The sequence below is a fragment of the Suillus discolor genome (genome assembly GCF_016758755.1).
Source record: "Suillus discolor strain FC423 chromosome Unknown F5147scaffold_43, whole genome shotgun sequence".
NCBI lineage: Eukaryota > Fungi > Basidiomycota > Agaricomycetes > Boletales > Suillaceae > Suillus > Suillus discolor.
The window spans coordinates 114,323-141,488 of record NW_024541290.1 but is presented as its reverse complement, the minus strand read 5'-3'; the positions used below and the strand labels follow the sequence as shown (position 1 = coordinate 141,488).

General features: G+C 47.5%; 8 protein-coding genes across 8 annotated transcripts; 2 read left to right on the top strand and 6 right to left on the bottom strand.

The window, feature by feature from the left end:
* Positions 1–98: 98 nt before the first annotated feature.
* Positions 99–4,974, bottom strand: F5147DRAFT_746669 (uncharacterized protein; the record flags this gene model as incomplete). The annotated part of the gene is made up of 14 exons (XM_041439871.1): positions 99–393; positions 525–1,124; positions 1,196–1,334; positions 1,388–1,573; positions 1,772–1,985; positions 2,041–2,167; positions 2,215–2,363; positions 2,411–2,582; positions 2,628–2,815; positions 2,866–2,991; positions 3,774–3,778; positions 4,506–4,730; positions 4,761–4,770; positions 4,852–4,974. 14 exons carry the CDS (start codon positions 4,972–4,974, stop codon positions 99–101), a joined length of 2,559 nt encoding a protein of 852 aa, XP_041290626.1.
* Positions 4,975–6,186: 1,212 nt separating this feature from the next.
* On the bottom strand, positions 6,187–7,241 carry F5147DRAFT_654638 (uncharacterized protein; the record flags this gene model as incomplete). Its single annotated transcript, XM_041433891.1, has 4 exons — positions 6,187–6,440; positions 6,733–6,868; positions 7,022–7,105; positions 7,158–7,241. The coding sequence occupies 4 exons, from the start codon at positions 7,239–7,241 to the stop codon at positions 6,187–6,189; spliced, it is 558 nt and encodes a 185-aa protein (XP_041290625.1).
* Positions 7,242–8,057: 816 nt separating this feature from the next.
* On the top strand, positions 8,058–9,880 carry F5147DRAFT_654637 (uncharacterized protein; the record flags this gene model as incomplete). Its single annotated transcript, XM_041433890.1, has 7 exons — positions 8,058–8,297; positions 8,355–8,740; positions 8,794–8,922; positions 8,973–9,079; positions 9,133–9,434; positions 9,492–9,747; positions 9,840–9,880. The coding sequence occupies 7 exons, from the start codon at positions 8,058–8,060 to the stop codon at positions 9,878–9,880; spliced, it is 1,461 nt and encodes a 486-aa protein (XP_041290624.1).
* Positions 9,881–19,007: 9,127 nt separating this feature from the next.
* On the bottom strand, positions 19,008–20,293 carry F5147DRAFT_775850 (uncharacterized protein; the record flags this gene model as incomplete). Its single annotated transcript, XM_041441783.1, has 4 exons — positions 19,008–19,565; positions 19,616–19,789; positions 19,834–20,036; positions 20,089–20,293. The coding sequence occupies 4 exons, from the start codon at positions 20,291–20,293 to the stop codon at positions 19,008–19,010; spliced, it is 1,140 nt and encodes a 379-aa protein (XP_041290623.1).
* Positions 20,294–20,671: 378 nt separating this feature from the next.
* F5147DRAFT_775849 (uncharacterized protein) lies at positions 20,672–22,880 on the bottom strand (the record flags this gene model as incomplete). Its single annotated transcript, XM_041441782.1, has 7 exons — positions 20,672–21,444; positions 21,493–21,635; positions 21,691–21,740; positions 21,786–21,902; positions 21,961–22,512; positions 22,603–22,695; positions 22,743–22,880. 7 exons carry the CDS (start codon positions 22,878–22,880, stop codon positions 20,672–20,674), a joined length of 1,866 nt encoding a protein of 621 aa, XP_041290622.1.
* Positions 22,881–23,164: 284 nt separating this feature from the next.
* F5147DRAFT_654635 (uncharacterized protein) lies at positions 23,165–24,519 on the top strand (the record flags this gene model as incomplete). Its single annotated transcript, XM_041433889.1, has 4 exons — positions 23,165–23,264; positions 23,317–23,871; positions 23,922–24,206; positions 24,257–24,519. 4 exons carry the CDS (start codon positions 23,165–23,167, stop codon positions 24,517–24,519), a joined length of 1,203 nt encoding a protein of 400 aa, XP_041290621.1.
* Positions 24,520–24,926: 407 nt separating this feature from the next.
* Positions 24,927–25,394, bottom strand: F5147DRAFT_775847 (uncharacterized protein; the record flags this gene model as incomplete). Its single annotated transcript, XM_041441781.1, has 1 exon — positions 24,927–25,394. The coding sequence occupies one exon, from the start codon at positions 25,392–25,394 to the stop codon at positions 24,927–24,929; it is 468 nt and encodes a 155-aa protein (XP_041290620.1).
* A 199-nt stretch (positions 25,395–25,593) lies between these two features.
* Positions 25,594–26,623, bottom strand: F5147DRAFT_775846 (uncharacterized protein; the record flags this gene model as incomplete). The annotated part of the gene is made up of 5 exons (XM_041441780.1): positions 25,594–25,742; positions 25,796–25,902; positions 25,957–26,155; positions 26,219–26,366; positions 26,417–26,623. The coding sequence occupies 5 exons, from the start codon at positions 26,621–26,623 to the stop codon at positions 25,594–25,596; spliced, it is 810 nt and encodes a 269-aa protein (XP_041290619.1).
* Between the last annotated feature and the right edge of the window lie 543 nt (positions 26,624–27,166).

Here is a 27,166-nt window from a genome sequence, read left to right as displayed (position 1 = left end):
TTCACATACACCTACTACTCATTCGAATGAGACAGCCAATGCTAGCACAAATTTATATTGGATCTTGCTACGTAGTATGCATGTACTATGGGTACTAATCAATCAATGTCCATGTCTTGCTGAGTGATGAGTGAGTGGTTGAATATGTCCGCCAGTGCCAAGGTGTCAGTCCAACTAGTCCTGAAGGACTCAGCGAGCCTTCGACATAATGAAGCTTGACGTTTGGCATATGCTATCAGTCCCTCGCGCTCATCATCATCATGCACGTCATGTAAGGCATCTTCTAGCCCTCGCTCGTCCCAGCATTGTGCATCCCATACGAAAAATTGTAGGATCCTCCACATCTCGTCCTTCAGCAGCTCCACCTCTTCAGCCCAGCGCATCGCCCGTGCCCTGGCTTTGCACCATTCGATTCACATATCTAATTAACTGCGAACCTTAGGCTTGAAGCTTCCAAAACAAAAAAAAAGTACTCGCCTTCCAAAGCATTGTCCTTGTCCATCTCGTCAGGTGCAGCTCCTCACATATTCCAGATCCAAGATAGTTTTCTTGTCCCCTCTGATTCCCCCCATAATAGATCTGTCATCGAGCGGATATCCGCTTGGTTTAGTGGCCGCAGTGAGGAGTGCCACCCAGTCTGATTCAGCAGTGGTGCAAGAACCACGAGAGCCTTATGGGCACGCTCATATGTGCTGGCGGCAGCCTCAAGCCTTGCTTCAACAGCTTTGAGTGTATTCCGTGCCCTCGTATTCGCACCTTGTCCACGAAGGTTGCGATCTTTATACTTGAGGATTGCAGTCTGAGCACACAAGTTTGAACGTAGGGAACGGAGTGCATCGTGAGCTTGCACATACCGGAGCTTCCATTCGATGGTTTGGAGGCGGGTGTCACAAGGTGCTGTCTTGCCCATTTGGGATGGTAGCCAGAGTTTGACAGTTTCTGGTGTAGCTACTGCAGTGGCTATGCCACCAGATACTGAACTCTCACTGACACGTAGTGCAGCGAGCGACGGCATGTATAGTTCCTGTAATTTAGTCCAGGTGTCAATCCTGCATTGCAGAGTGTTATTCTGCTGAAGCATCTTCCCTTCTTGATTGTCTGTTGCGTGAACTCTGAGGCTGGCTCTGTCAGCTTTCATTCACCGTCTAGAAAAAAGTAAGACCAAGATCTCATATGCAGCACTCAGGGGACTTACTGTTGTTCCTCGAGTTCTAAGCCGGTACTGATCAATACACTAGGAGTACAGTCCTTGTGTAGCGCAAGGCAAGTCCCTGTTTGAATATCATTCTGGTCATCCCTAGCCAGTTCCAGTCGCGCAGAAGCCATAGTGACAACTACGATGCACGGAAAGATCAGCACACAGTGACTGATGATGATCCATACATACTTTCTGCCCTTCGTTTGAAAGGATTTGGCTTTGCAGGGTCACGCTCCCAAGCCTCCACCTGTTCTCTCCACTGGGTGAGAGAGGCACTATATTCACCTCTCAAACCTTCTTCAAGGTCGTCAAGGGCTTCGTGATGATCCTGCCGCTCTGGTAATGCATCCTTCATCTTGTGAAGCATAGTATGACCTGATAATAAAGGAGGTCAGCCCAAATACGCTCTTCAAGACCAAAACTGCCTCGGCATAGTAAGGGGTTGATGTATTATCGAGGCGACTAGTGGATGGAGAGAAGGTGCATGGTGCGTCTGCACAATCGAGTGTCGGAGCAGTCGAGGTTAAGGTATCCAGTTGCAATAAAGGATGATTTCAATGAAAATGTATGAACCAAGTTTAACTACCTTTTTCCAATTTGAGTCTCCAAAGTAGTCATCAAGGGTGTCTCGCCGTGCACCAGGACCCATCTCTTTAGTACTTGAAGCGACGGGGTTGATATTGGCCCAGCCACGCTCGGGTGCTTCTCCATCAGTCCGACCAACCCCACTCTTGAAATTGAACGAGAATGAGGTTTGACACTCCTCGATGTGAGCAGGAAGGTGGAACTTTGGGACAAAAAAAAGAGATAGTTTTGAAAGCAGGCAGGAGGTGCATTGAGACTGGAAATGTGCTCATATGGTGCCATAATTTTTTGTGCCACTGGCACACGATATCATAAGATACATTCAGAGTGTCGATTACAGTGTGGCGCAGTGTTGAGAAGAACAAATAATCCATGTTGACATATCTACAGACCATTGGATCACCAATGTCTGAATGCAAAACACAATTTACCTTTTACCCTTTTGGAGATCTCCAACAGCGTTGGGCCGTTTCATGTTGTGGCGGGCACAGTTGACAGTACCTAAACCTGTGGCAGCAAGTCCGCAATTAGATTTTGTGTCCGCCATGTTCACAGCGTTGTGACTTGAGCATGTTGATTTCTGTAGAACACCATTAATACACGAAAAGAAGATTTAAATAAAACAACCTCTTGGGTATTGTCCGAATTGCTGTCCAAGAAGCCCTTATAAGCTTCATCCTCCACGAAATAGGCCCACCCAGAACTCAGGCTTGGGTCCACACTGTCATTCAAGACAGCCTTGCATTTCAACCGGAAGTTTGCATCGATAGCAAGGAACAATCCGTAGAGCCAACTAATACTATCTATATCAGCGATAATACCACTCAAGCTATCTAAAACTCACCGTCGAGGTGCATATTTCCAATTATCTGGAAGGTTCTTCCCTGGATGTGGACAAGCTGGGCACAATACAGCACATTCACCTTGAGCTGTCGCTTCTACACCCTTCGGATCGTGACCTCGCCCTGAGCGTTTGAGCATCTTCAGGTGACGCCATTTACGAATCATCCACATAAACGACTCATATCGATCCTGTAAAGAAGCTTTACTGACCATAAGGATACTTGAAATTTTGAACCTACCTTAATGAGAAGTAGACCGGTATTGTCAGACATCCGGCGAAGTCCATGATAAAATTCATAGGCAGATATTTTTGACTCAAACGAGAGCAGGTGATACTGCTCCAGAACGCGGTGACATGCACCAAACTTGTTTTGTGCATGGTCATGGCTACTTTTTAGCTTTGACATTCTCTACTACACTTTACGAAATTACTAAGAATTTTCTATAACACATTATGATTTGATTTGAGTAATTTTCAGACATAACAGACCCATAATATTACATCATAATTCAATTAACACTTATCCAATCTAAAGATAAGTTCCAAACATATCACAACACATTAGTCAGCATTCTCTCACAATCTTATGATTGTTTTTTACAATATTCTTCACATTTTTTCTGTATGTTCTGAAACATATTTACGGTAGCATTCCAACATTTCAACAGTTCATGTGTGATCAATGGCTTAGTCAGATGAAATGGATTAGTAAGATGAGATGGATTAGTCAGGAAACTGAAGGAAGAAAGTTGATAGATGGGAATATTTGAGGAGTGAACAAGTCATTATGAGTCATTTTCTGTCTAAGTCACTATGAGTCATCTTTAACATGACTCAGTATGAGTCAGGATGAGTCATATTTCCTTAAATAGATAGTTACACAGCCACATTTAGAGTAGTATATAAGGGGCCCAGTTTCCCCTCTGAATAATGACAATCTCCCCTTTTGAAATAAGCTTCCTTTGAGAGGACAGACATCCCCCTTTTAGAGAGAGGGAGGAAAATTTGAGTATCTTCCTGAAATTTCTCACCCTACATCTGTGTGAACATCTGAGTGAATATTAGTTTATTCCCTCCATTCTTTTGTCATCATTTCCCACAACATACTGATCTTCTGAGGCCTACCTTGAGCCAATCCTGAATTACACTAGCTGGTACACAGTTATCAGTCCTTCTAGTTGTAGTTTTCATCACATTCTCTATACAAACACAGGATACCTTTTCTGTTGGGAGAATTTACGTATTTTTAACGATTAGGAGGACGACAAATAAGACTAGCACTTTATTCAACAATATTAAGAGCTTGGCTGCTTTAAGACTACATCAAGAGGGTGTACTCTGTTCTGATTCTGCGTCATACTCATTGTGAGTGCCTGAGCAGCAGAGAAGTTAGTTTTGAAGCCACATATTTCGGTTGATTCGATTGTGTTAGAGGCTTAGTTTGATCTCCTCTAATTTTTGAGAATAGGGAGTGTTTACAAGATATTACTCTGATTCATTGTGTACTGTGTGATTCATATCTTCATCTTCATATTGCACACCTTTGCAATCCTCTTTTAGTAGCATCATAGTACTGCATCAAGCCAGTTATCGATTCAGCTACACCATTTACAATCCTCATCTTCAGTGTCCTAAGTACTGCATCAAGCCAGTTAATGGACTATCAATTTTCAAGTACCTAAGCACTGCATCAAGCCAGTTAAACGGTCACTGTCTCAACCCACCTAAAGTCATTAGAAGTTGTTTAGATTGACCCAGCTATTTACGCCTCCTCCCACGAATGACCACATTATCAACCGTTGGTATTTGTCTGAACCGTTGACCGTGGAGGATAGTGAGAACTGGTGATTTTTATTGCCAATCACATCCTAGTAAGACAGTGGAATGTTGCAGCAGTTTTTGGATCTGAGGTTGTCGAAGGAAATAATGACATTCGAAGTAGCTGTTGCATACAACTTTTGGCTATTGCACAACCACAGAAGTCGAGTGACACTTCGTGTATACTGAAGATGTCGATAATGACAAAATCGTCATTAAAAGCACGGTGAGGATTGACACATTGCCGGCCAGTGATGTGACCAAGCTGAATGCGGAGGCCCAGGGCTTTCAGAGAAATTCACTCGAAGTATTGACCGTTCCACTTCTGTATTTGAGATTAAGTCTATTATCACAATTAAATGCAAAGACGTACCTGCAATCAGTGAAGCAGGTGGTGCGCATGGACTGACAAAATACAAGTTGAGCAATGAAGCTCTGACCCGAAGCAGTCCTGACACTTGTACTCTGGATTGGGACCATCACACTCTAAGCACAACCGCATGCTGACTCTTCCTTCAAGACAGATCATTTCTTGAAGGAATAACGCTCTGTGATTCAGCCACGTCAACAAAGGATGGTCCTGATTAAACATTGTAAGGGGGAAGTCAAATTATGTGAAACATTGTAGTGCATGTACGCCTGCTGTTCGTTTTCTCCTTTGTTGGCCTAGAACATCTAATGATACTTCAAGTGGGAGATCGTCAAGTGGCTCTGGAATTGAAAAAAAGGTGTCTGAGTTGCATAGAGTTCGTTCTGCATGAGTTTGATCAATATAATGGTCCGGGATGGTTGCTTTAGCATTCTTAGGAGGTAGAAGATGCTTCTGCATATAACTGACAGAGCCATCATTGTTGACTTGGTATTGGGTATGCTGGTGATAATGGACTACTGGCACTGTGCAATAGAAATTGAGCTTTGGTTTCCTCTTCCATTTTGGCGAGTTCTTCGAGGTAGAGGACATTGCCTTAGTACATATGATAGTCTGAACTGGATATGGTGGCCCTGCCTCAGACGGACCAGGACCCATAGACATTCTTAGATGGTGTCGAGCAAACAGAAATCATATGCAGCTCTCCGAGCCTGACATGTCATGTGACTTGCCAAAGGGTGTCAATGAAGCCAAACACTCATCTCTATCTAGGGATGCTCCAGAAATTTGATTGCTCTTTTCCTCAGCCAAAGCGGAATACCTGAGATACTGGCTACATGCCATGGGCCTCACAAAAACCTTATATCTCTTCCGTACCCTGATTGTCTTCTAACTGAATGGCTGCATGCCATGAGCCTCACAAAAAACCTTATATCTCTTCCTTACTCTGATTGTCTTCTAACTGAATCTGGCTGCATGCCATGAGCCTCACAAAAAACCTTATATCTCTTCCTTACTCCGATGGTCATCTAACTGAATCTGGTTGCACACCATGAGCCTCACAAAAAACCTTATATCTCTTCCTTACTCCGATTGTCTTCTAACTGAATACATTCTCCCATAATCGGTCCCGACTATAGACCGAGCAATGTTAGCAAATGCTACTAACGATACAACATCAAACTTACAGTGTGTCATCTACTGGCTGCGAGCCTATGCCGGATGGCATGATGAACTTTCTGTTCCCCGAGAAAAAGCGACCGAACAGCAAAGTAGGTAGGAGCACGATGGCCTGGGGCTTGGAGTTCAGTTTTTATATCATCCCTAAGATGGGTGTTTAAGTATAAAAATGGAAATGAGATGGAAATCTCATCAGAGATATGATGGAAAAACTCCAATGTAGTGGCCATAGGTAACGCAGTAGAAAGGTGGTTCTAGATCGCGCTTGGCAGGCATGTTGTAGAATATTCCTAGATACAAAAAAATAAGGCATTCATCCGCCATAGCATAGATGGCCTCATTAAACTCGACACTGCCCTCATACACAGTCACATACTCCTCTGGCTCTGCCATGTAGGGTGTTGTAGTGATGTCGACCCAAAGGGGATCACACATGGAGGGATGGACTGGCAGCGAGGAAATTTTGGGTTAGCTCGATACCTAGCGCTTCCATTGATATGGCAAATCACTCACCTTGGAACACAAATGTTAACGTTGATGAGTCAAATTGGCAGCGGCCAACGTGAGGTTCCAGTAGAAGCGTCTTAGACCAACGAGGGCTAGCATTTGATAGAGTTTCAGTGCTTGCAATCACCGGTGTCAGGATTGAAGATTACATGATTGATGCATCACTAACATCGCATCATTATCATAACTGCGAGACAGTGATATCACAAGTAGTCTGGTATAATAGCTCACCGCATGTATGACCTTCCAGCGCATCGCAAGGGTCGACCATGACATGCATGAGCAAGTCCTCCAGTGCTAAGATGAGGCTAGATGCTTGATGGGATATCAAATCTACTCGCTGCAACTCCTCTCCTGTCCCCATAGCCTGCAAAACGATCCCATGAAGTAGCCGGAGACGTTGTTGAATGCCTTCCATACCACCTAGTAATACATTGATTGAATGCATCAAGTAGAGTACAAGGGCAAATAAGAAGACCCAGCTGGTGGATGAGTTGCGACAAAAAGGATTAAAACTTACCAGCGTTAGGAACCAATCCTCGAATCTTTTTGAGGCCCGGCCGGTGGATTGAAAGGTGCCAGCATTAGCAACCAATCCTCGAATCTTTTGAGGCCTGGCCAGTGGATGAGTTATGACAAAAAGGATCAAAACTTACCAGCGTTAGGAACCACTCCTTGAATCTTTTTGAGGCCCGGCCGGTGGATGAGAGCAAGAATAATAGACAGAAATTTGCCAGCATTGGCAGCCTTGAAACATTTTATGAGTGTAGAATAGTTGAACAGATCCAGCACAGTAGAGTCTCACCTGTGTGTACGTGTGAGTGAGTTTTACAAATGTAGAATAGTCAGCGCTATGATAGAGTCTGTGACACCTGCAAACTGATCACACTGCCACATGCTAACTTGATGTTCTAAAGTAGGCTACGCACATAAGCACATCGAAACTCAACTACTGCTTAATGTTCATTTCTCGATGTCTAGGTGAGTCTTTGGTTGATTGATCCCACATTGTATACTTATTACTCGATGTCTAGGTGAGTCTTTGGTTGATTGATCCCACATTGTATACTCAGGCTTATTACTGTCATGACGCTCTGTCCGAACACTTATTGTTGGTTCAAGTCACATCCCATCATCGTCATAGGTTAGTCTACATGATTGCATGGACAATAACAATGGGCTAACGGTGCACTCAGCAATGATGGCCAGTCTACCAACTTCATCTCAAGATCCACTGGAGGCAATATGAAGCCAATATCAATCTTAGTGCAGGCACAGCTAACACCTCCTGGTATGTAGTACACAACACTCAGATTGTGTTGTCATCCCTCATTACCTGATCACTAGTCATTCTAAAACACAAATCGGTGCCGGTACCATTGTTTCCATTGTTTCCGTCCATACCACCCTCTCCTAATTTGACAATGTGGTAAGTCAACACTAAAATAGCTCTATTTTTTTTATTCGCTCGGTATTGACTCGCGAATAATATAAGGATGGACATCTACTTCATATGGGAATTATTTCCCCATCATCCTTCATATTCACGCACAACGATGCCAGCAGCTTCATGGACTACCAAAGCGCAGTATACATGGCTCCAAGAACAAATGCCAGAGTACATGCAGCAAAGCACCGGGGACAAGGACTACTCCTGCTTCTGGCCCGGCATACACAAATATTGGTTCAAAACATGGCCAGAGCGCAATATTCTGTTCCCCGACATCCCTGGTGATGTGTCGCTCACTGTTGAGCAGACGAAACAAGAAGTTAAAGCTGAAGAGCAACGTAAAGTTGTAAGTCATCGACTACATGTTTTTTTTTTATCGTAAACTAAAGTAAAATACTTGTAGCAACTGGCAACCTGGTTCCATTGGCGGGCGGGTTCGCCCAAAAAGAATCGCGGCTTGAAGAAGGAACAGACTGTCTTTGATGCTGCCCTGCAACCGAAGACGCATGCAAAGTCTGTCGAAGAGATCTATATGGGCATGGTCTACGACGAGCAGATCAAACCCCTGGTCAAGGCCAAACAAGAAGCGGGCAATGTGACTACTTCTGGTCACTGCATGGCATTGGGTCGAAGGTTGTCCAAGGAGCTCTTAGAAGATGAGTCGGACGAGGTTAAAAAGGAGGTTAGAAAGAGGTACAACAAGCAGATAAAAGGTAGCAAGGGAAAGGGTGACATACTGGATGACGAAGATGATGATAACGATGAAAGTGATCCTGATGCCATCGCAAAGTAAGTGTTTCGGTCGATGTACCTGGTTTTAATCATACTCACATGTCCTACAGAGGTATTGACAAATTGCCAATCATATGCCAGCACTTTGCATGCCTCGTCAAAAAACAAACTCAATTCATTGTGTCCTTCATGTGCGCCGGACCTGACCCAAGGCATAATCAGGACATAGTTACTTTATCGTAAGTGAACCGAATCAGCAGTATAACTAACGTGCTTACCTCCAACTAAGGTGCCATCCATCAGAAACCTCTGGTGGGCGCAATTTTGCCCACCTGTACCCTGACAAGGACTATGCCTTCCTTGGTGCGTACCAGGAATTTGCAGAATCAATATTCTGTAAGTCATTTCCTCATGATCATTATGGGCTCGCATTGATACACACTTGTCAGCTGCGAAGGAACATGACCCCTTGCTGCCAGCTACCACAAACGTCGGAGATGGCAACAGGAGTGAGGAACTTGAAGAGGATGAAAGTGGCGAAGAGGATGAAAGCAGAGAGGAGAACGAAGGAGGTACTGATACCATGAGCTGGGATAACCCCGGCCTTTATACGATTTTGCAGACACCTGATGCATCAACCGGACCTGATGCATCAATGACAACTGATGCATCAATGGCAGGCACCGTGGCGCTGGCACCGGCTGGCTTCGCTGATGCATCACTTCAGCTTACGGGACCATTCTACTCTCAGGTAAGAGTCTTACACGCCGTCACTCCCACTATGTTACCTGACGATTTTCTGATATAGTCCCAATATCCTGACTGGTCACTGGATTTGCACAGTGTTATGATGCCTCAAGCTAGTGCGCCTCTCGGCTCAATTGAACCATTTGAGGCCCGATTTTCACAGCCCGGTCTTATGGCTACGGGATATCTTGGTAGCAGTACCGTGCAGAACACATCATTCAGCTCACCAGCTTCTTTGGGATTCTCACTTGCTGACACCATGCACGGGTGGAATTTCAACAATGACAATCTTAATTCGACAGGGTGGGAGACATCTAGTCTGTCTTCTTTGTTGACCTCTCCAACCTCCGCTGAGCGCAGTACCACGAGCCCTAGCCTTGACGAGCACCTTCCTCAATTTACTTATCAGCTTCCCACCCTTCCAGCTGCCAACCCCCCTTCTCTGACTGAGACCGCACAACCTGCTGAAGTTCCCAATTCACAGGCTGGTACCGGATGTGCTAAGTCCAAGCGCAAGTCCAAGTCGAAACTTCCTACAACCAAGTCTCTCACAGCCCACACCAACAAGCCACATAATACAGTGACACATCTCCATACTTACTGTTACGACTGGGGTATGTCGAGCTGTCTTAGTCCGAGTGGACTGAGTTTCGGCGAGACAGACGTGGTTCTTCTCTCGAGTGAGAGGTCAGAGGTTTCTGGCTAAGGCAAGTATCGGCGACTTCCTTAGAATGGTGGTTCTTAGATAGCAAGGTTGGAGACCTTGCTAAAGGACTTGTTCCAGGTAAAACCCAGTAGATTAAAGTGAAGAACTACATGTGGTACGCTATGTGTCTATATAGCGAGAGTTCAAGCGGAGCTTGTAGATGCGTATCAAGATAGAAGGCGGACAGCCCGCTTGGTAAGAGATAAGAGATAAGAGATAAGAGATAGTAACCATGGTGCGGACAGCCCGCTTTGATAAGGGAAGGTCTAGACATAGTGATGGTTACTAGCACGGAAAGCTAGCTTGACGATGATGTGAGTAAGAGTCTGAAAAGTAATTGGTCGCTCGTTAAGGGCCGTGTCCATGTACCATTGACCGGTAGTAAAGGAGAAACGAAGAGAATGAATGTACCGTAACATTACCCCCGTGTTATGGTCGATGGCACCGGCATCGACGTCGCTAGTTGTCCTGGTTTGCGTAGTAGATGGGGTCAGCGTCGGCATTGTGGAATTCTAATTCCTCTGGTTGTACCAAATACTCCCTGTTGGCACGCTCAAGATCCTCCTCTTCCTTCTTATCTTTCTCCGCTTCCCACGCGGCTAACACGTCGTAGAAGCCTTCGTCAGTATAAACCAACGGGAATGGTATTTTGGTGGTGGCGAAGGGGCAATAGATGGAGAAGTGCCCGGGTTTCGTGTCGCCGCAAACGCGGCAATAGTACAGGGGGCAGTTCTTGTGCTTGTGACCAAGCTTCTTGCAGAGTCGGCAAATGAAGTTGGCGTCGGCGATAGTGCCGACTACTTGTTTCAATGAGGGGGTTCTGATAACGATGCTGGAGGACGGGATAGTGGAGGGTTCTTTGGTGAGGTCAATGACCTCGCGCTTCTTTCCTTTGGATGATTTTTTCTTGGTTACGCCGTGAACGGTGGCTCCGCCACGGAGGTTTCTTCTATAGACCTCGTTGGGCGCTGGGATAGGTATCGGTGTAGCGTTCCCTCCAATCGAAGTTGGATCAGGTAGAACAGCGGGGGGGTTATGAGTAATAGGAGGCAACGGGCGGCCGACTTGGAAGGAGTTTCGATCAGCAACAGTCTGTATAATTTCCCTGCAGATAGTGCTAAAACCAAGAGGGAATAGCTGAAGCGTAAGCGAGCGAATGCGCCTCTGGACGTGGTTGCAGGAGAGTCTGAGGGCGTCATTCTCAATCTGGGCAAACTCTTCCTCGAGGCGTTGGGTGGCTCTGATGATATGGATATAAGTGGCGGCGACTCCGGCTGGCACTGCTGGCTGATTGTTGAGATAGGTTTCGATCTCGAGGGCGTGGGCAACGGAAAGGATGGTGGTCTCGACGATGACGTCGTCTTCAATGCTGACAACGTTGTCAGCGAAGGGGGATTCGCAGAGGCTAATAGAGGAGACGCTGGATTCAGTAGGGGAGGTGGTTTGAGAAGACATGCTTGTTTTAACAGTGGGGACTGGTCGATTTAGTTCAACTTATGCCTCTTCTTATAGGCGGAAAGTAGGTCCTCGGCGTTCTCCATGTTCTCCGCTGGAATCCATTCGTTGCTTCCAGAAGAGTATCCTTTCCAAGATACGAGATAGCGTCTTCGTTTACCCGTGCCCTTATGACTTAGGACGGCTTCGACTTCGTATTCCTCCGATTGATTGACCATATCTGGAGGTGGTTCTTCGTAGTTCGGTCCGTGGATCTCTGTCTCTTGATAGGAGGATAGTTCGGAAGCATGGAACGTGGGGTGAACCTTCCACTGTTCAGGAAGCTTCAGGGTGAACGTGATGGGCGATAGGACTGTGGTTATAGAGAATGGTCCGTGCCGTTTGGGCGCAAGTTTCCTGGATGGGAGAGTGGTCATGAGATTAGCTGCAGACAGCCAGACCTTATCTCCTATCTTCCATGGTTGATACTTCTTTCCGTGCGTTCTTTCTGCCATTCGTTGCATGGCGATATTGTGGCAAGAGATAGCTTCCTCTCTGATCTTTTGGAGGGTGCGAACCCTTTCTTCTACGGCAGGCGTATCCGACGATGGTAGTACGTGGGGAATACCGCGAGGTTCGTATCCCATCATGAGGAAGAACGGCGATGCGTTCCTTGCTTCATGTCTTCGGTGGTTGTGCACAAATTCGGCGAGGGGTAAATGGTCTGACCACTCATAGGGGTTACTTCTACAGTATATTCGGAGGTATGTTTCTATTTCTTGGTTGAGCCGTTCGGTTTGTCCGTCGGTCTGGGGGTGGTATGCTGTGGAGGCAGCGATCTGGTATCCTAAGAGGCGTGCTAATTCCCTAGAGAACCTAGAAATGAATTGGGGGCCTCAATCAGAGATCACCTTTTCATGGAGTCCGAAGCGTTTGAATACGTTTTTGAAGAATAATTTGGCCACTCCCTCAGAAGAGATGTTCTTGTTACAGGGGGAAATAATCACCCCCTTCGTAAGGCCATGGTCTACCACGACCATGAGAGAGTCAAAACCGTTGGACAGAGGAAGGTCGGTGACAAGGTCAACAGAGACCTGGGAGAAGGGGCGGGTTGCGGAGGAGGGAATGGGGACAAGGGGCGGCGAGACGGGGTGAGTGTCAGTCTTCATCTGCTGACAGAGAGCGCAACCGGCGACATAGGAGCGAATAAAAGTGCCCATTGCAGGCCACCAATAATCACGCTTGACGAGTTCTTCAGTTTTGAAGCGTCCGGGATGCCCGGCAGTGGGATGGTCATGGTGACGGAGCAAAATGGCCGTCCGGTGTGACGGTGGTACATAGGCGCGAGACTTATAATAAAGTACACCGTCCGACATTGTCCAGTCGGAGAGGGCTGATTTCATAGGGGGTAGGCAAAGCCCATCTAGAGCGTCGCTGGCCGTGGAGAAAATGGGGTCGTCTAAGGACTCCAGTGCGAGCGCAGCGGAAAGTTCGTTGTCAATCAGTCGTATAAACATGGAGTCAGGGAGGAGCACACGATCCTCATTGTCGTGTTCTCCAAGGCCATGATCTGGGCGGCGAGAAAGTGCGTCAGGCGCTGCAAGTTTCGTTCCAGGAACGTGATGCAATTCAAGGTCATAATTAGATAAAACAAGCTGCCAACATGCTTGTCTCCGGGAGAGTTTCTGTGCTTTAGAAAAGTAGAGAAGGTTCAGATGATCGGTGAAGACGAGAATGGGATGGGGGTTTCCTTCTAGATAGTGGCGCCATTCATTGAGGGCGCGAATAATAGCAAGGAGTTCGCGATCGAAGATTTCGTAGTTTCGTTCGGCGGGGTTGAAGGATTGAGAGATGTATTCACAGGGGTGATAGACGCCATTTTCATCCGTCTGGAGGAGTACAGCCCCTGTTGCTACCAAGGAGGCATCTGTGGCAAGGGCAAACTGGCGGGTAGGATCAGGGTTTCGTAGGACTGGCTTCGTCGTAAAACACTGCTTGAGTTTATCGAACGAGGCCTGCGCGTCAGTCGTCCAAGCGAAGATTTGATCTTTTCGAGTGAGATTGATAAGTGGTCGGGCGATATCAGAGTAGTGGGATACAAACGCCCTGTAAAAGTTGCAGAATCCTAGAAAGGAGCGGACGTCTTTCACAGAAGTCGGGATAGGCCAATCCTTTATCCCATCAACTTTAGCATGCTCCATTGCGACTTCCCCGGGACGAATAACCATTCCAAGATACTCCACTTCTGCTGCGTCAAAAGTACATTTTTCTGGTTTAACGAACAGTTGTTCTCGGCGGAGTATCTCTAGTACTCTTTTCGTTCGTTCGTGGTGTTCCGTTAAATCAGAGGAGAAAATGAGAAGGTCATCCATATATATGACGATCCATCCTTCGTTGATTTCGTTTTGAAAGCGGTTGTTCATATAAGATTGGAAAGTGGCGGGAGAGTTGGTTAAGCCAAAGAACATCACGGTAGGCTCAAATAGGCCTTCCTCGGTAGTAAAAGCGGCCTTCCACCTATCGTCAGGATGAATTCTGATGTTATTATAGCCGGACCGTATGTCGATCTTCGTGAAGTACTTGGCTTTGTAGAGTCGTTCGATGAGAGTTTTGGGGAGCGGGAGTGGATATTGGTTGCGTACGGTCCAATCGTTAAGGTACCGATAATCCTGACAGGGACGTAATTCTCCGCTCTTCTTTCCTACAAAGAAAAATCCACTGGCTTGCGGGGATTTCGAGGGTATAATGAATCCTTTCGCGGTGTTTTCTGTGATAAACGTCTTTACCGCTTCTCTTTCCTTTCCTGATAACGGGTAGATTTTGGACGTTCTTGGCATGAATCCAGGCTTCAGATCGATTCGATGATCGATCCCAGGACGTTCCGGTGGCAATTTATTAAGGCCGTCTTTTGCAAAAATATCAGCGTAAGTGTGCAGGTAGGAAGGAACGAGTTCTTCGAAACTCTTCTTCATTTTTTCTTTCTCCCCGGCGACAGCGAACTCCTGAGCTTTATTGCTGGTTTTCGAATAGTTTTGCTCCTGCTTTGACGTGCCGTCTCTGGTGAGAGGAGTGTCAAAAGAGACGTCGGAGATTATTCTAACTTGGGAACCGTCAGGGGAGTATTCGATTAAGACGTCTTCATCGTTCAACGGATAGAGGGAGGAGTCGATTACCGGAGGTGCATAGTTTTCCGACCATACATCTTCCTTGGTATCGTAATCCGGTTCGTCTTGATCCGGTGCGAGGCGGGGAAGTTCTTCGTCGGTAACTTCTTCGATTGAGGCTCGTTGATAGGCGGGCGCGATGGGGATTTTCTTCAATTTGGAATTCTTCCATTCGCGGGACGGTTCTTTTTCTGTGGGATTAAGAAGGGGAAACAGCAGCGGTAGATCGCGCTTTTTCCTAAGATGGTCGATTCTTCTTTCGATCTCGAGTGATCGTTCGTTTGGCGCAAGAATCAGTTCTTTATTCGTCCAGTTGATTGACGGGTTTAATGCTTTCAACCATGGGAAGCCGAGTAGAATTTTGTCTTTCTTCGAGAGCTTGGTTATGTTGAATTTTCCTATCATGGTTCTCCCGTCAATTTTGACGATAAGGACGCAGTAGCGAGATATGAGTCCTCCTCTGGCGTCAGATCCGTCTGCGGTTATAACGGGGAATGGTTTCGAGAGTTTGTGGGTTCTGATTCCGTGGAGCTTGCAGAATTCTTCGCTAATGAAGGTCCCGCTCGCTCCGGAGTCGATGACCATAGAGGTTTCGATGGTTTTGTTACGCTTGGTGGAAATAATGGTGGCAGGGACGCGAAGCTCTTTTTTATTTCCAAGTGATTGTACAAGTCGTATCGGGACAGGAGATACTGACATCGATGCAGTCTCCTTCTTTAAAAATCCATCTCCACGAATCGTCGGTTTACCTCTTCGTCGTCATCACTACTCTCTTCTTTCTCAACCTTTCTGCGGATAGGCATTTTCTGCTTTTTGTCTTCCCTGGGGTGGAACGTAATATCATTGGCACGATGGCCCGTCTGATGGCACTTGAAGCAACGTCCTTCTTTGAGGTGTCTCTTTACTTCGGATTCGGAGAGTTGGTCTATCTCCATGGCGTCGCTTCTGCGGGGGGTGAAGTGACGATCTCCGTACTTCTTCTTCCTAGGCTGGTAGTGCGTGGGGTTCTCTCGTTTCTGAATGGCTCTTAACCTCTGGAAGGCGTTATCCAGGTTGATACACGTTGCGACGACGGTTTCGAAGTCATCCAGACTTTCTCCAGTATGGTAGAGGTTGTTGCGAAGTCCTACGTCAAGACCTTCGCGGAAGAACTCTACTCTGGTGACGTTCTCGGTTATTCCTGCTTTATGGGCTAGGAGGCGGTAGTTGGAGATATACGTGTGGAGGTCTCCTTTCATCTCAAGGGCTCGCACTTTAGCCATGGCTGTTCCTTTGGGGTCAATAGCTCCGAAGGCCTCTTTGAACGAGACCTTGAACTCATCCCAGCTACCGTAACCGATGAGGTTTCCTGCGGTATTCTTCAGCTTGGCGTTCTGGGCGGTCTCCATAAAGTCTTCTTTCCAAGCGGCAGCATTGCCCTTGGTCATAAACGAGAGTGCGAAGATTACTTTCTTCTTGTCATTGTCGTAGATTTTCTCGTTGATATCTAAATACGCATTACAGTTCAGCATGAACCTGTGCGATTCGTCGCGGTCTCCGTCGAATTCGGGTGGAGTACCGATCTTAATTTCAAATTCTTTGGTGGTCGTCATTGGATTCAACGGCGGTATCGTTGGTAATGCGCCTAGGTTCAAAGCTCCGATCAAAGGAGTTAACGAAGTCGTGGTGTCTTGCTGACGTCGCAGATGGCGGCGTCTGAAAAAAGGACTTTAATCTTTTGTTACGACTGGGGTATGTCGAGCTGTCTTAGTCCGAGTGGACTGAGTTTCGGCGAGACAGACGTGGTTCTTCTCTCGAGTGAGAGGTCAGAGGTTTCTGGCTAAGGCAAGTATCGGCGACTTCCTTAGAATGGTGGTTCTTAGATAGCAAGGTTGGAGACCTTGCTAAAGGACTTGTTCCAGGTAAAACCCAGTAGATTAAAGTGAAGAACTACATGTGGTACGCTATGTGTCTATATAGCGAGAGTTCAAGCGGAGCTTGTAGATGCGTATCAAGATAGAAGGCGGACAGCCCGCTTGGTAAGAGATAAGAGATAAGAGATAAGAGATAGTAACCATGGTGCGGACAGCCCGCTTTGATAAGGGAAGGTCTAGACATAGTGATGGTTACTAGCACGGAAAGCTAGCTTGACGATGATGTGAGTAAGAGTCTGAAAAGTAATTGGTCGCTCGTTAAGGGCCGTGTCCATGTACCATTGACCGGTAGTAAAGGAGAAACGAAGAGAATGAATGTACCGTAACACTTACTGGTCAGCCCACCTTGACATTTTCCCCATGTGACATGGGCCAACCCACCATGGGCCCACTTTATAATTGTATATTGATGCCCTTGTGTGGGCCTGTGAGTGCTGTGTACCCAATGAATAGGGGTGGGCCCCATGGTCACATTCTTCGAAACATTGGAGTGAGCCCACAGATGTCTGGATTGAAGCACATTGTATTTACAGGTGGGCCCATGCTATAGCAGCAAATGTATTCCTACTGTCACCTATGAATTGCAAGCGGCGAAAACACAAAGAAGCCCCACTGAATATGGCCGGGCAAATGCAAATTGCAACATCAGCCGGCGACAATATTACAATATTGACCAGCGACAATATTACAATCTTGACCGGCGACAATATTACAATCTTGACCGGTGACAACATTACAAATATAGACCGTCGACAATATTACAATCTGGACCAGCGATAATATTACAATCCAAACTGGCGGAGGTACAACAATATAAAACAGCGACAATATTACAATCTAGACCGGCAACAATGTTACGAGCCAAACTGGCTAAAGCATTTCTGGTAATAATCAACAATTTAAACCAGATGTGTCGCCGGCAGATGTGTATCGCCCACACGGTCGCCATACCTATATACACATCCAATCGGCGAGTCCATTCAATGGTCACGGAGCACCGGCGGCTTCCTGTATATTCAACCTGGGTGGGCCCATGTAGCTCATAGCTCATATGCCTGGGCCAAGATCACGGTGTTGGGGCACCGGGTGGGGCCCACATAATGTCTAATAAGCAGGATAGGCCGAATTCCGGTATGTGAGGCCAAGGAGCGGGCCCATGCCGCTGCACCTCTTGAGCTGGCTGGGCCCAGGTTAAGTATCCTGCAAGCTAAGGTGGGGCCTGCATGCCGCATGTTAAGTAGGAAGGGCCTGCCCACAGTAAGCCAGATGGACGAGTGGGTTTTGATGCCGTCTGTGTTACAGGCATCCGTAACACCTACAGGAGCCCCAGCTCCGCCTATGCCAGCCCCCGCTCTGCTAGACTCACCACGCGGCAGTGCGCCGCCCGCACTTAGAAAGACAGCGGTCTGGACCGCTATGACCCCGCCCCTGGCGCTATGACCCTGCCCCTGGCCTAGACGGCCTTGTACCTGATCCATGGAGGCTGTACGCCTCATGGTCACCCTAGATCAAGCGCATGTATACAGCATGTCGCTTCATGAAGATCCGGAGCGCTTCCTAGCGCCTCATGTACCTATGTGCAGTCGCACTTGGCGCTGCATGCTTGATCAGAGGTTAAGCCTCATGTATCTTATCTGACCTCATGTCTTGTTATCATAGATCCTAGATATACTATAGATTACAGACTGAGCTAGAATACTCATATGTAGCACATATAAGTAGACAGATTATTGTACTTAGACTTTACTTTAATCTACTAGGTTCATCCCAGAACTTGTTCAACTAAGCCTCTCAGCTTTCTTGTATAAGACCGCACTTCTAAGTTGCTCCCCGCTTCTTAGCCGTATCCGCTAGCCCTGTATCTCGACGAGCACCATCTTACTGAGATCACCGGAGGAACCCTTGACGTTCCGTCAAGCCGAGAACCACCCTCAGCTTCAGTAGACTCACTCGAGTTGTCGCTGAGAAGACCTATCCTAGTTCGCACACGCCGACCGACGGTCAGCGTAACAGTCTGCGTTTACAGTGGCAGGCCAATGCCCTGCATATCGGTGAGCGGGCAGGCCCATTGTCTGTCGACGGGCCCACGGAGCTGATGAGATTACAGGGAGGCCCGGGCCATGTATATGGATATGGCGGCAGGCCCAGACAGCATCTGATCAGTTGAATGGGCCCATTCCTCGTAGACAGGGTCTACAGGCAGGCCCAGTGGCTGCACCATGGCTGAGTCACCGGCTGAGTATATCGGCAACCGGGTGAGGCTCTTCCTCACGCCGGCGGTAGTATACCACTGAAAGGAATGAAACCTTGCTGCGGCGACATGCAATGCAACTCATCTACATATTGGGCCCTATGCAAACCTATGTGTAATACAAGGCATTGGTAACGACTGATTTATACTGTGAATAGTCGCCTCGGGGTACATCAATAAATTGATGTACATCATCCCTCATATACCAAATCCAGACAACTCGATCGCTGTTCACCCTATCCACCCCATGCCTCACAATTCTTCCTGAAGTACCAGCCATAACACCAGTGTTATAGGCAATTTCAATGCCGATATTAGGCATCTTCATGCGTGCCGGTGCGTACCCGCCGACACTGGTCATAATGTCAAACCATTGAGCACGGGATAGGGCATCTCGGTGCAAGGGAGAATACCAGTTGCACATGACAGTGAGGACTGTAAACACAGATGCCCATCCTCTCAGGCAATTTCCCATCTTCTCCAATTGACGAGCATCTGCCCATACCCCGAGGCCCATCTGTGTTGTCAATGAAGACCAATACAGACCTGAATGCATAACTCTCAATGCAGCGGCAACAAGAGTCGCCAGCCTCCGAATTGCCCAACATAAAGATGGTGCGTCATCACTTTTCAGGGCCGCCGAGACTTCGGGATGAAACTGAGGAGCCTATCAAAACATAAGGGTAGGCCATGGGCATTTCTGCCAGGTTGCCTTACCGGAAGACCTTGCAGAAACCACGCTGGGGAAAGATTAATGCAACCTGGGGTAAGGCCATTTTCACTGGGTTGAAAATTCGACTGATGGGTACACCATGTGTTGTTTGCTGAGCTTCGGGCGATGCTCTTACCGAGCAGGCTTGACATCATCATGGTCGCCACCAACATATTATTCTGGAACAATTAGTCGCAATCATTAGTGAGACTTGCAAACCAACCTGGATAGCATCATCGATTGCGCCAGGGAGGTACCATAACACGATGAGGCCGAATTTGTCTAACACCACCGCTGGACGCTCAAGGATGATTTCACAATCCGGCGGGTATCGGGCAAGGAGGAATTCTTCCCGCCCAGGTTTGAGGCCTTTTTCCTGCATTTGAAGCGCTTCCGAATACCTGACCATATCCAAGTTGATGGTAACTGATATATATGGAAGTTAGAACTGGTACCAGACAAATGGCAGAGTTGGTACCTGGATTGCAGTATGCATCGGCGAGAGTCCTTGTGAGAGTAGAGCAAGCCATCAGCAACACGACATTGAGCTCTGGCGGAGGGAGGACCTTCGGCAACACGCCGATATTTGCACAAAACTGGCGGCAGACATATTCACTAGCAATGTGAGTTGTGGCTAAAGCCCAGTCAGCAGGAATAGGATTCATGATGTGGGACAACGACATGATGAGCTCTGAGTCATGAACTCTTTTATAATTACAACATATAAAGCATCCCTGATGATTGTGATGTAAAGGTTCACAGTGATGAAAAGCACATGCCCGACCACACCGATGCAGGGAGGTGGACATGTAATAATCCATGTTTTGAAGGCTAATTTTAGATAGAGGCAATGATGACATTGTCAGTTGTTTGCACATGATGCGGGGGACTGGCAGTTATGATCGGCGTGCACAAGTTCAACATACACCAATTCAATTATCTTTCCGGCGGTATATCTGTGTGTAGGAAGCTCAGAAGCGCCAAGGTCTACCTGGATTGACGGCATTCCGGCGAATCGCCACATGTAAGATTCTAAACATTCAAATTCTACACAGACCGAACTAGTTGCGGTCCATTCTAGATGCTGATTCACCAAATGAGCGCCTGGTCTGAGAACCAAGTACGGATGGCCCAGCGGCATTGGAACAACCTGGAGTGAATTTCGATGCTCTATCAGAACATTGAGCAAAATGAAGAACAAACGGACCGGCAGTGAAAGGACCCAGGGTGAGATTGAAGTACAAACGTTCCATTGCCCATGTTTGCCCAGCGCTGATCTCTAGGCCGGCGGGAGGAACATTGCCGGCAGAAGGAACATTGCCGGCAGGAGGAAAGAACATGCCATGATTCAAATGGGGAGGTCCGGACAAATCGGGAATGATACGTTTGCGAAGGGACTCATAGGCATCCATCAATACAGTCATACTAGTTCCCTGTGAAGTCACCCGTGCTTCAGCACTCCTAAGCTGCGCGTCGCGACTTTGGGATTCTGCTTGTAATGTCTTTACCTCCTCCTGTAATATGGCGATTTTGGCGTGCAGGGTCTCCATAGTTCGGATTTCAGCATCTTGGGCAGCAAGGTGGACTTGCATGGCTTTGACCATTTCAACCGAGGCAGCGTTGTGAGTGCAGAGTTCGGCCACTTCGGTACACAGGTTCTTAATAGCGTCGTGCACATCTTTGGCCTTGGGGAGGGACACCGAGTCTTTCTTGACCTCCAGTGACATGGCCTGCAAATCCTTTAACACCACATCACCTGATGCATCAATCTCCATCTCTTCAGCAATTGACCTGTTCCTTGTCGGTGAGGCATGTCTGGCAATATCATGGCGAACTATGGGGAATTCTTAGAAAATGGACAGCCATGGGTCGACACAATTACCTTCATCCTGACAGAGAGTGGGAGCTGGTTCTGACGGAAGTCTGACGTTCACTGAGGGCTCTGAATGTGAACACCTCATTGTCTTCCTGGAGCATCTGGCGCAAGCTTTGACTATAGTACTCGTGTCATATCCTTGCCGACATCTAATTGACCTTAGATAATGCATCATCACCGATCAATTGTGATGATTTAACACACCTTTCCTGACAGGCGATACACTGTAGGTCCAACACCGGTCCTGCAGCTTGCTACACCAAGTCAGAATATTAAAAATAGAATGCTTGCAATCTTACAGTGCTAATATCCTGCAGCCCCATGCAGATGTCGCCCCCGATATCCGGCGGTATCTCATCTTGATCATTGCCAACCTTGTACCTTTTTCTTGCCTTATGTCCCGTGATGACCTTTAGCTGTACATTTGAGTTATGAGGCAAACTTAGGGTAGTCCTGGAAGGACATTGATCTTACCGACTGTTCAAACCATTCACCACCGGCGTCCTGTGCTGGCTGCCTACTAGCAGGCCGTTTGACCAGCATCTTGGTGGAACTTGAGTGGGTCTGAAGGGCGCGCCCATGGCCATGGCGACTTGTATCCATCGGTGGCACCACCTCCTTTCCCTTCCCTTTGCGATCCGCTGTTACCTTGGATTCAGACTCTGTGACGATCTCCAGCTGCTTGTGGGTAGGTGCGGTATAACCCGGCATTAGAGTCTCTGCCATATTTGTTTCGGCCAATACTGGCACTGTGACCACACCTTTCTTAACAACCTCAGGACCTCCAGACGTCTGCTTGCTCTTTCTGGTTGTATTAGTGGGGGTTACAACCTCAATAATTTCGACTTCATTGCTGTCAACACTATGGTCTATGACCTGCTTTTGCTTTGGGACAGGCTTTGGCCGCGGCTTTGACTTCAATCCGGATGTAGGACACGCCGGCACATGTGCCGGGATTGATGTGGTGAGTTGGTCCGGAGACTGTGTGGCTGGCGAGGAGAGCGATCCTGTAATGTACTTCGTAGCCTTAACATATAATGGATGTCATTGGATACGAGGGTCAGTCATTATGATATTTCCCCATACCAGCGGACTGATGAATGATTGTCAGCCCACCAGGTCCCAATGCTCCATCAACTCCATCACCGCCAAAAGAAACACCGGCGATATTACGGACGCCAACCATCCATGTTTTTCAAATGCTTCCGACTGCTACGCATTGAGGTAGGATGCCTGACAAATTAAGCAATGCTCACTGTAATGTGTCCCATCTCCATGGCCATACTCAAATGGCCGTTGGCAGGGCCTTTCCATTCCACAGCTTTGGCGAGAATTTGCAGGATGCCGGTGGTGGCGTCGTTCAGAGCCTTATTGGAGTCTTCTGCAGATGGCATGATGGAGCAGGAAATGTGGGTGAAAAAGAAAGGCCCAAGATGTGGACAATCATGGTCAGCAATATAAGCATAATGTAAATTACATGTCAACATACCTGTTCGGCTCAGGCACCGGTGCCATGAGGTGCCATGAGGCTTAGAATATTCAGCACGTGCCCATCTTTCCACGCGGAATATCCATAATACTTTAAACCCCGCGGACGGCCACAACATTAATTACATATTTAATGTTGACACCTTCAGCTTGATCTCATACTCCTATTACCAGTCCGAACTCTTACAGCATGACTCAGCCAACAGACTGTCACGTACATTTCGATGTACCAATGGAGGGTGATGAAGTATCTAACCCACCATCATCTTATGCTAGTGACAAACCACAAAGTAAGTGTTTTGTGTTGTGCCAGAAAGAATAGTGAATTAACTCCAGTTATAGGGTTGGATTTTGGATTTGGCAAGCCACCTGCGCTTGTGAAGGCATATATGCCGGCGGCGATCCAGCCATTTAACTTTCGATTTGCACCCACGCTGCCCCCGCCAACGCCGATCGTACTTAACTTTGGATGGACACCAGGAATGCCAAAGAAGGATCCTGTAAAACCTGTGGCAAAATCATTCAACTTCGGCATGGATACTCATGCCACTAATTCACCTCTGGCCATATCCAGAATGCCCATGAACTTTGGCTGGGAGCCCGCTGTCCATGTTACAACTCCCCCGGCTATATCCACAAACCCGATGAACTTTGGTTGGGAGCCCGCTGTCCATGACACAGCTCCCTTGGCTATATCAACAACACCTATAAACTTTGGTTGCGAGCCCACCATTAATGCCACAGCACATATTCATGAGGGTGCCCCAACACCACCCAATGTCAGCACATCTCCACCACCCCCTCTGAAAGCTGCACCATTGAACTTTGGGTGGGAAAAGAAAGCCTCATCCATGCCGGCTCCTGCTCCACATGTTGGATATGACATCTCCAATCAACGTAAGTTTTTGATATATCTAACAAGTGAACTGGCTGACAAGCCTCGCCAGCTTTCAAGTTTGTTACTCAAGGCCCTGTGGCGAAAGTGGGAGAATGGACTCCAATCCCGATCACGGTTGCCAGCCCAGCGACATCAACAACAACAACTCCTACTGTAGTTCCTGTGGGATACATCCCAAGCCAGTTGCCCTACACCGATGGGCAATTCCTGATCCCTCACAAACCAGTTCAAGATTCCGCCGGTCAAGGACGGCGGCGTGAGATGATTGGATTTTTAGTCGCAGATGCCAACACGGCTGCGATAAACATTGTGGAACGACTCCGAGGAGATGAATGTATGTTACCCTTCACATTTATTCACTGTAACCTAGCTGATTTAAGGCAGTTAATAAACTAGTGGAGACCATGCTTGGCAGTCTTGTCAGCCACGGCGATGATGTTCGTGATCCCAATGAAGCTGACTTGCTTGACAGTAACCGAGCCATTTTGGCGGTGTTCAGTGAATGCAGAGACCGGTTGGTTCGAACATTCAAGGACCTCATCACGCTCCATCACACTGCTGAGCACCACACCCGCCAACTCACATATCTGGAGTCACTTTCAAGACAAGTTGAGAATGCAGAGGGGAGCACCACCGGTGGTTCCTAGTTTGCAGAATATGTTGTTTAGTTACCCAATCTGTATATTTACCTGGTGATAGCCTATAAAATGTGAATGAGCGCCGTTCACAGATCATGTAGTAGCACAGTTGTGTCGGCATGTTGATGCAGTGGATTGCTCTAAGGGCAGTGGGCCTTTGAACTGACCAACGTCTAATAGCCACCGCGAAAGATATGCTGTCAGAAGTGAATTTGATCATGATTTTGGCAGCCAAGTTCCTCCGGCATATTGTAAACGTGACTAAAGGACTACTTCCTGCTGCGCTTAGCCTTTGAACCTTCCGGCGCGGCCGCTTTACTCCTGGTACGTTTGGCAGGAGTGTCACTCACTGGGTCAGCGGCGTGGTGTTTCAAGCTTTTCGGAGCATCATTTGAAGCATGTGTTACCCGCTTGCTTCAGGTGCCCCCACCAGGGTGTCCAGAAGTCGTAGGAGCATTCACTTCCTCAACGATCTTGCCCATAACCTGTTTGGCATCACGCCGTGATCTGGTAGGCTGTGACTTGACCTTGCCACTTTTCGTCGGCGGCATTGCCACTTGTCGAGGCAGCAAGGCCTCTTGCCCTTTGTCGGCAGAGGATGCTTCCTCATCATCACTGGATGACGCAACATCACTATCTGACTCTCCCTCGGCATCACTGTCCATGGCCGCACAGTGGTTGTGTTTGCGATTTGCTTTGCCCTTGCCCTTCCCTTTGGCCTGCTTTGAGGCCTTGCCATGACGGGTAGTAGGTGGACACAACACTGCCTCTTCCATCTCCCCATCTGAATCTTTCCAGGCCTTGAATGAAAAGGCCGGTTGAAAGTTATTCTCCTGCCAGGTGAACCAGAAACCCAATATGGTGGTAGCATCAGCCTTATCCATCTTGGACAGCTCCTTAAACTGGATGCTAGTGGGCCATTGGGTGTTGTCAAAAAACGCCGATTGGTTATGTATTACATCTCCCCATGGCACCGCTGCCTTGACGCTGTCTTCCCCAATGCAGATTCCTGATTATAGTTAGAAATCAATCATGATTCAAAGAGGACAGACAATAAGTACTATAGAGCTTTGTCAGGAATGATCAAATCAAGTGCTGTTGTTCGGCATGTTTCCATTCCTTTGCGTCCGGTAGGATCGGCCACCCATTGGCGTCTTCCTCTAGTTGGATGAGCATCCTTTGCACTCGCTTCTTTGATCTGACCATCTGAGGTTCTTCGGCGTCATCGCAGTCTGGATGCTTTGATTAGCCATGCTCAGGCGCTAGGACATCACCAAGGTCTCACTGAATTGCTCCCCTGCATATTCCACCCATTCAGGCATGATAATGCCGTCCCAATCCCTTGTCTTGATAAAACTCTTGCCGTTCCCAAACTGCTCATTGAAGTCATGGCTGCAGCAAAAGCAAAGTTGACTGAATCGCCGACTGATCGGAATTGAAACTCACCCTCCCAACATGAGCTTCCCGTTTCCATCCTTCCAAGCAGACAAGACACACACCCTCATTCCGGCCATCTTGAACATTTCTGTGGTGAAATGCTCAATCATGTCGGCTCCCTTGGTCTTGGCTACCTCGGCCTGAATGTCTGGTGGCGCCGCTTCATTGTTCCATCTCTCTGCCATTGCTTCTGCTTCTTCCCTCTCCTCTGCCAATAAACGATTAATTACTGTTTTAGCCGCCACTGGCCACTTGCTGATCATTGCCTCACTTCCCGCCATTTCTCCTGTCTCCTCTCTGATAAGGGCTTTGTGGGTGTGAATCAAGACTTGCCTCGCCATCCAACGCCGGCCATACTTTATGAGAGCCTTTGGAGCTTGTTTTCGGCGAGACTGATTCTGCAGCCACTGCTTGTAAATCTTTCATGGACATGTTATCATTTCTCCAATATCTATAAGCTGTTCCATACCTTTTTCCGAGCTTTCAGTATGGCTTTTTCCTTGGTTGGAGCTTGGAGGGAGGCTTCCTTGTGGATGGCAAGTAGCACCCTAGATCTTTCCTTCCCTTTGACAGACTTCCAGTCCTCTATATGAGCCCTGAGCACCATGACTTCCGACTTGTCCAACCGAACCTTCCTCTGCTGTGGGACGACAATGGGAGATTCACTTCTGGGCATGTTGTGTGATCGGAGATGGTAAAGTTGTGGTTTGAGACTTAAAAACAATCGGTTGACATTCAATGGTATTCCTCGGTTCCTTAGTTGTCATGCAGTGTTCTTTAGTTCTGTTCTGTTCTGTTCTGGTTGGTCCGGCTTATATTACTACTCATATGATGTACCTGTGGCCTATATGGTTGCCATGTTCTACTCAGCTCAGCTTACATTGCTGTCCCATATTATGTACTTATTGCCGATATGATCAGACAATGTCATAATGATAGACTAGTAGCATAAGCAAGATACTGTATCGGTCAAGACTCAATTGAAACTCCTTGCCCTTCTTGCAGATTCTGATACAGCATCAAAGAAGACAAATGGGAGGCTCTAGGATCCAAGAGTGGACACCAAAACATAGGTATGCAGTGGTGGATTGGCAGAAATCATATAGGACTAGGAAGGTAGTGGGGAAATGGGTGGAGAGACCCAAGATCAGTAAATCTGTTCCAGCCACCCCTACAAAGTGTCTCGCAAGGCAGGCATCTTATGGTATGCTTCACCAAG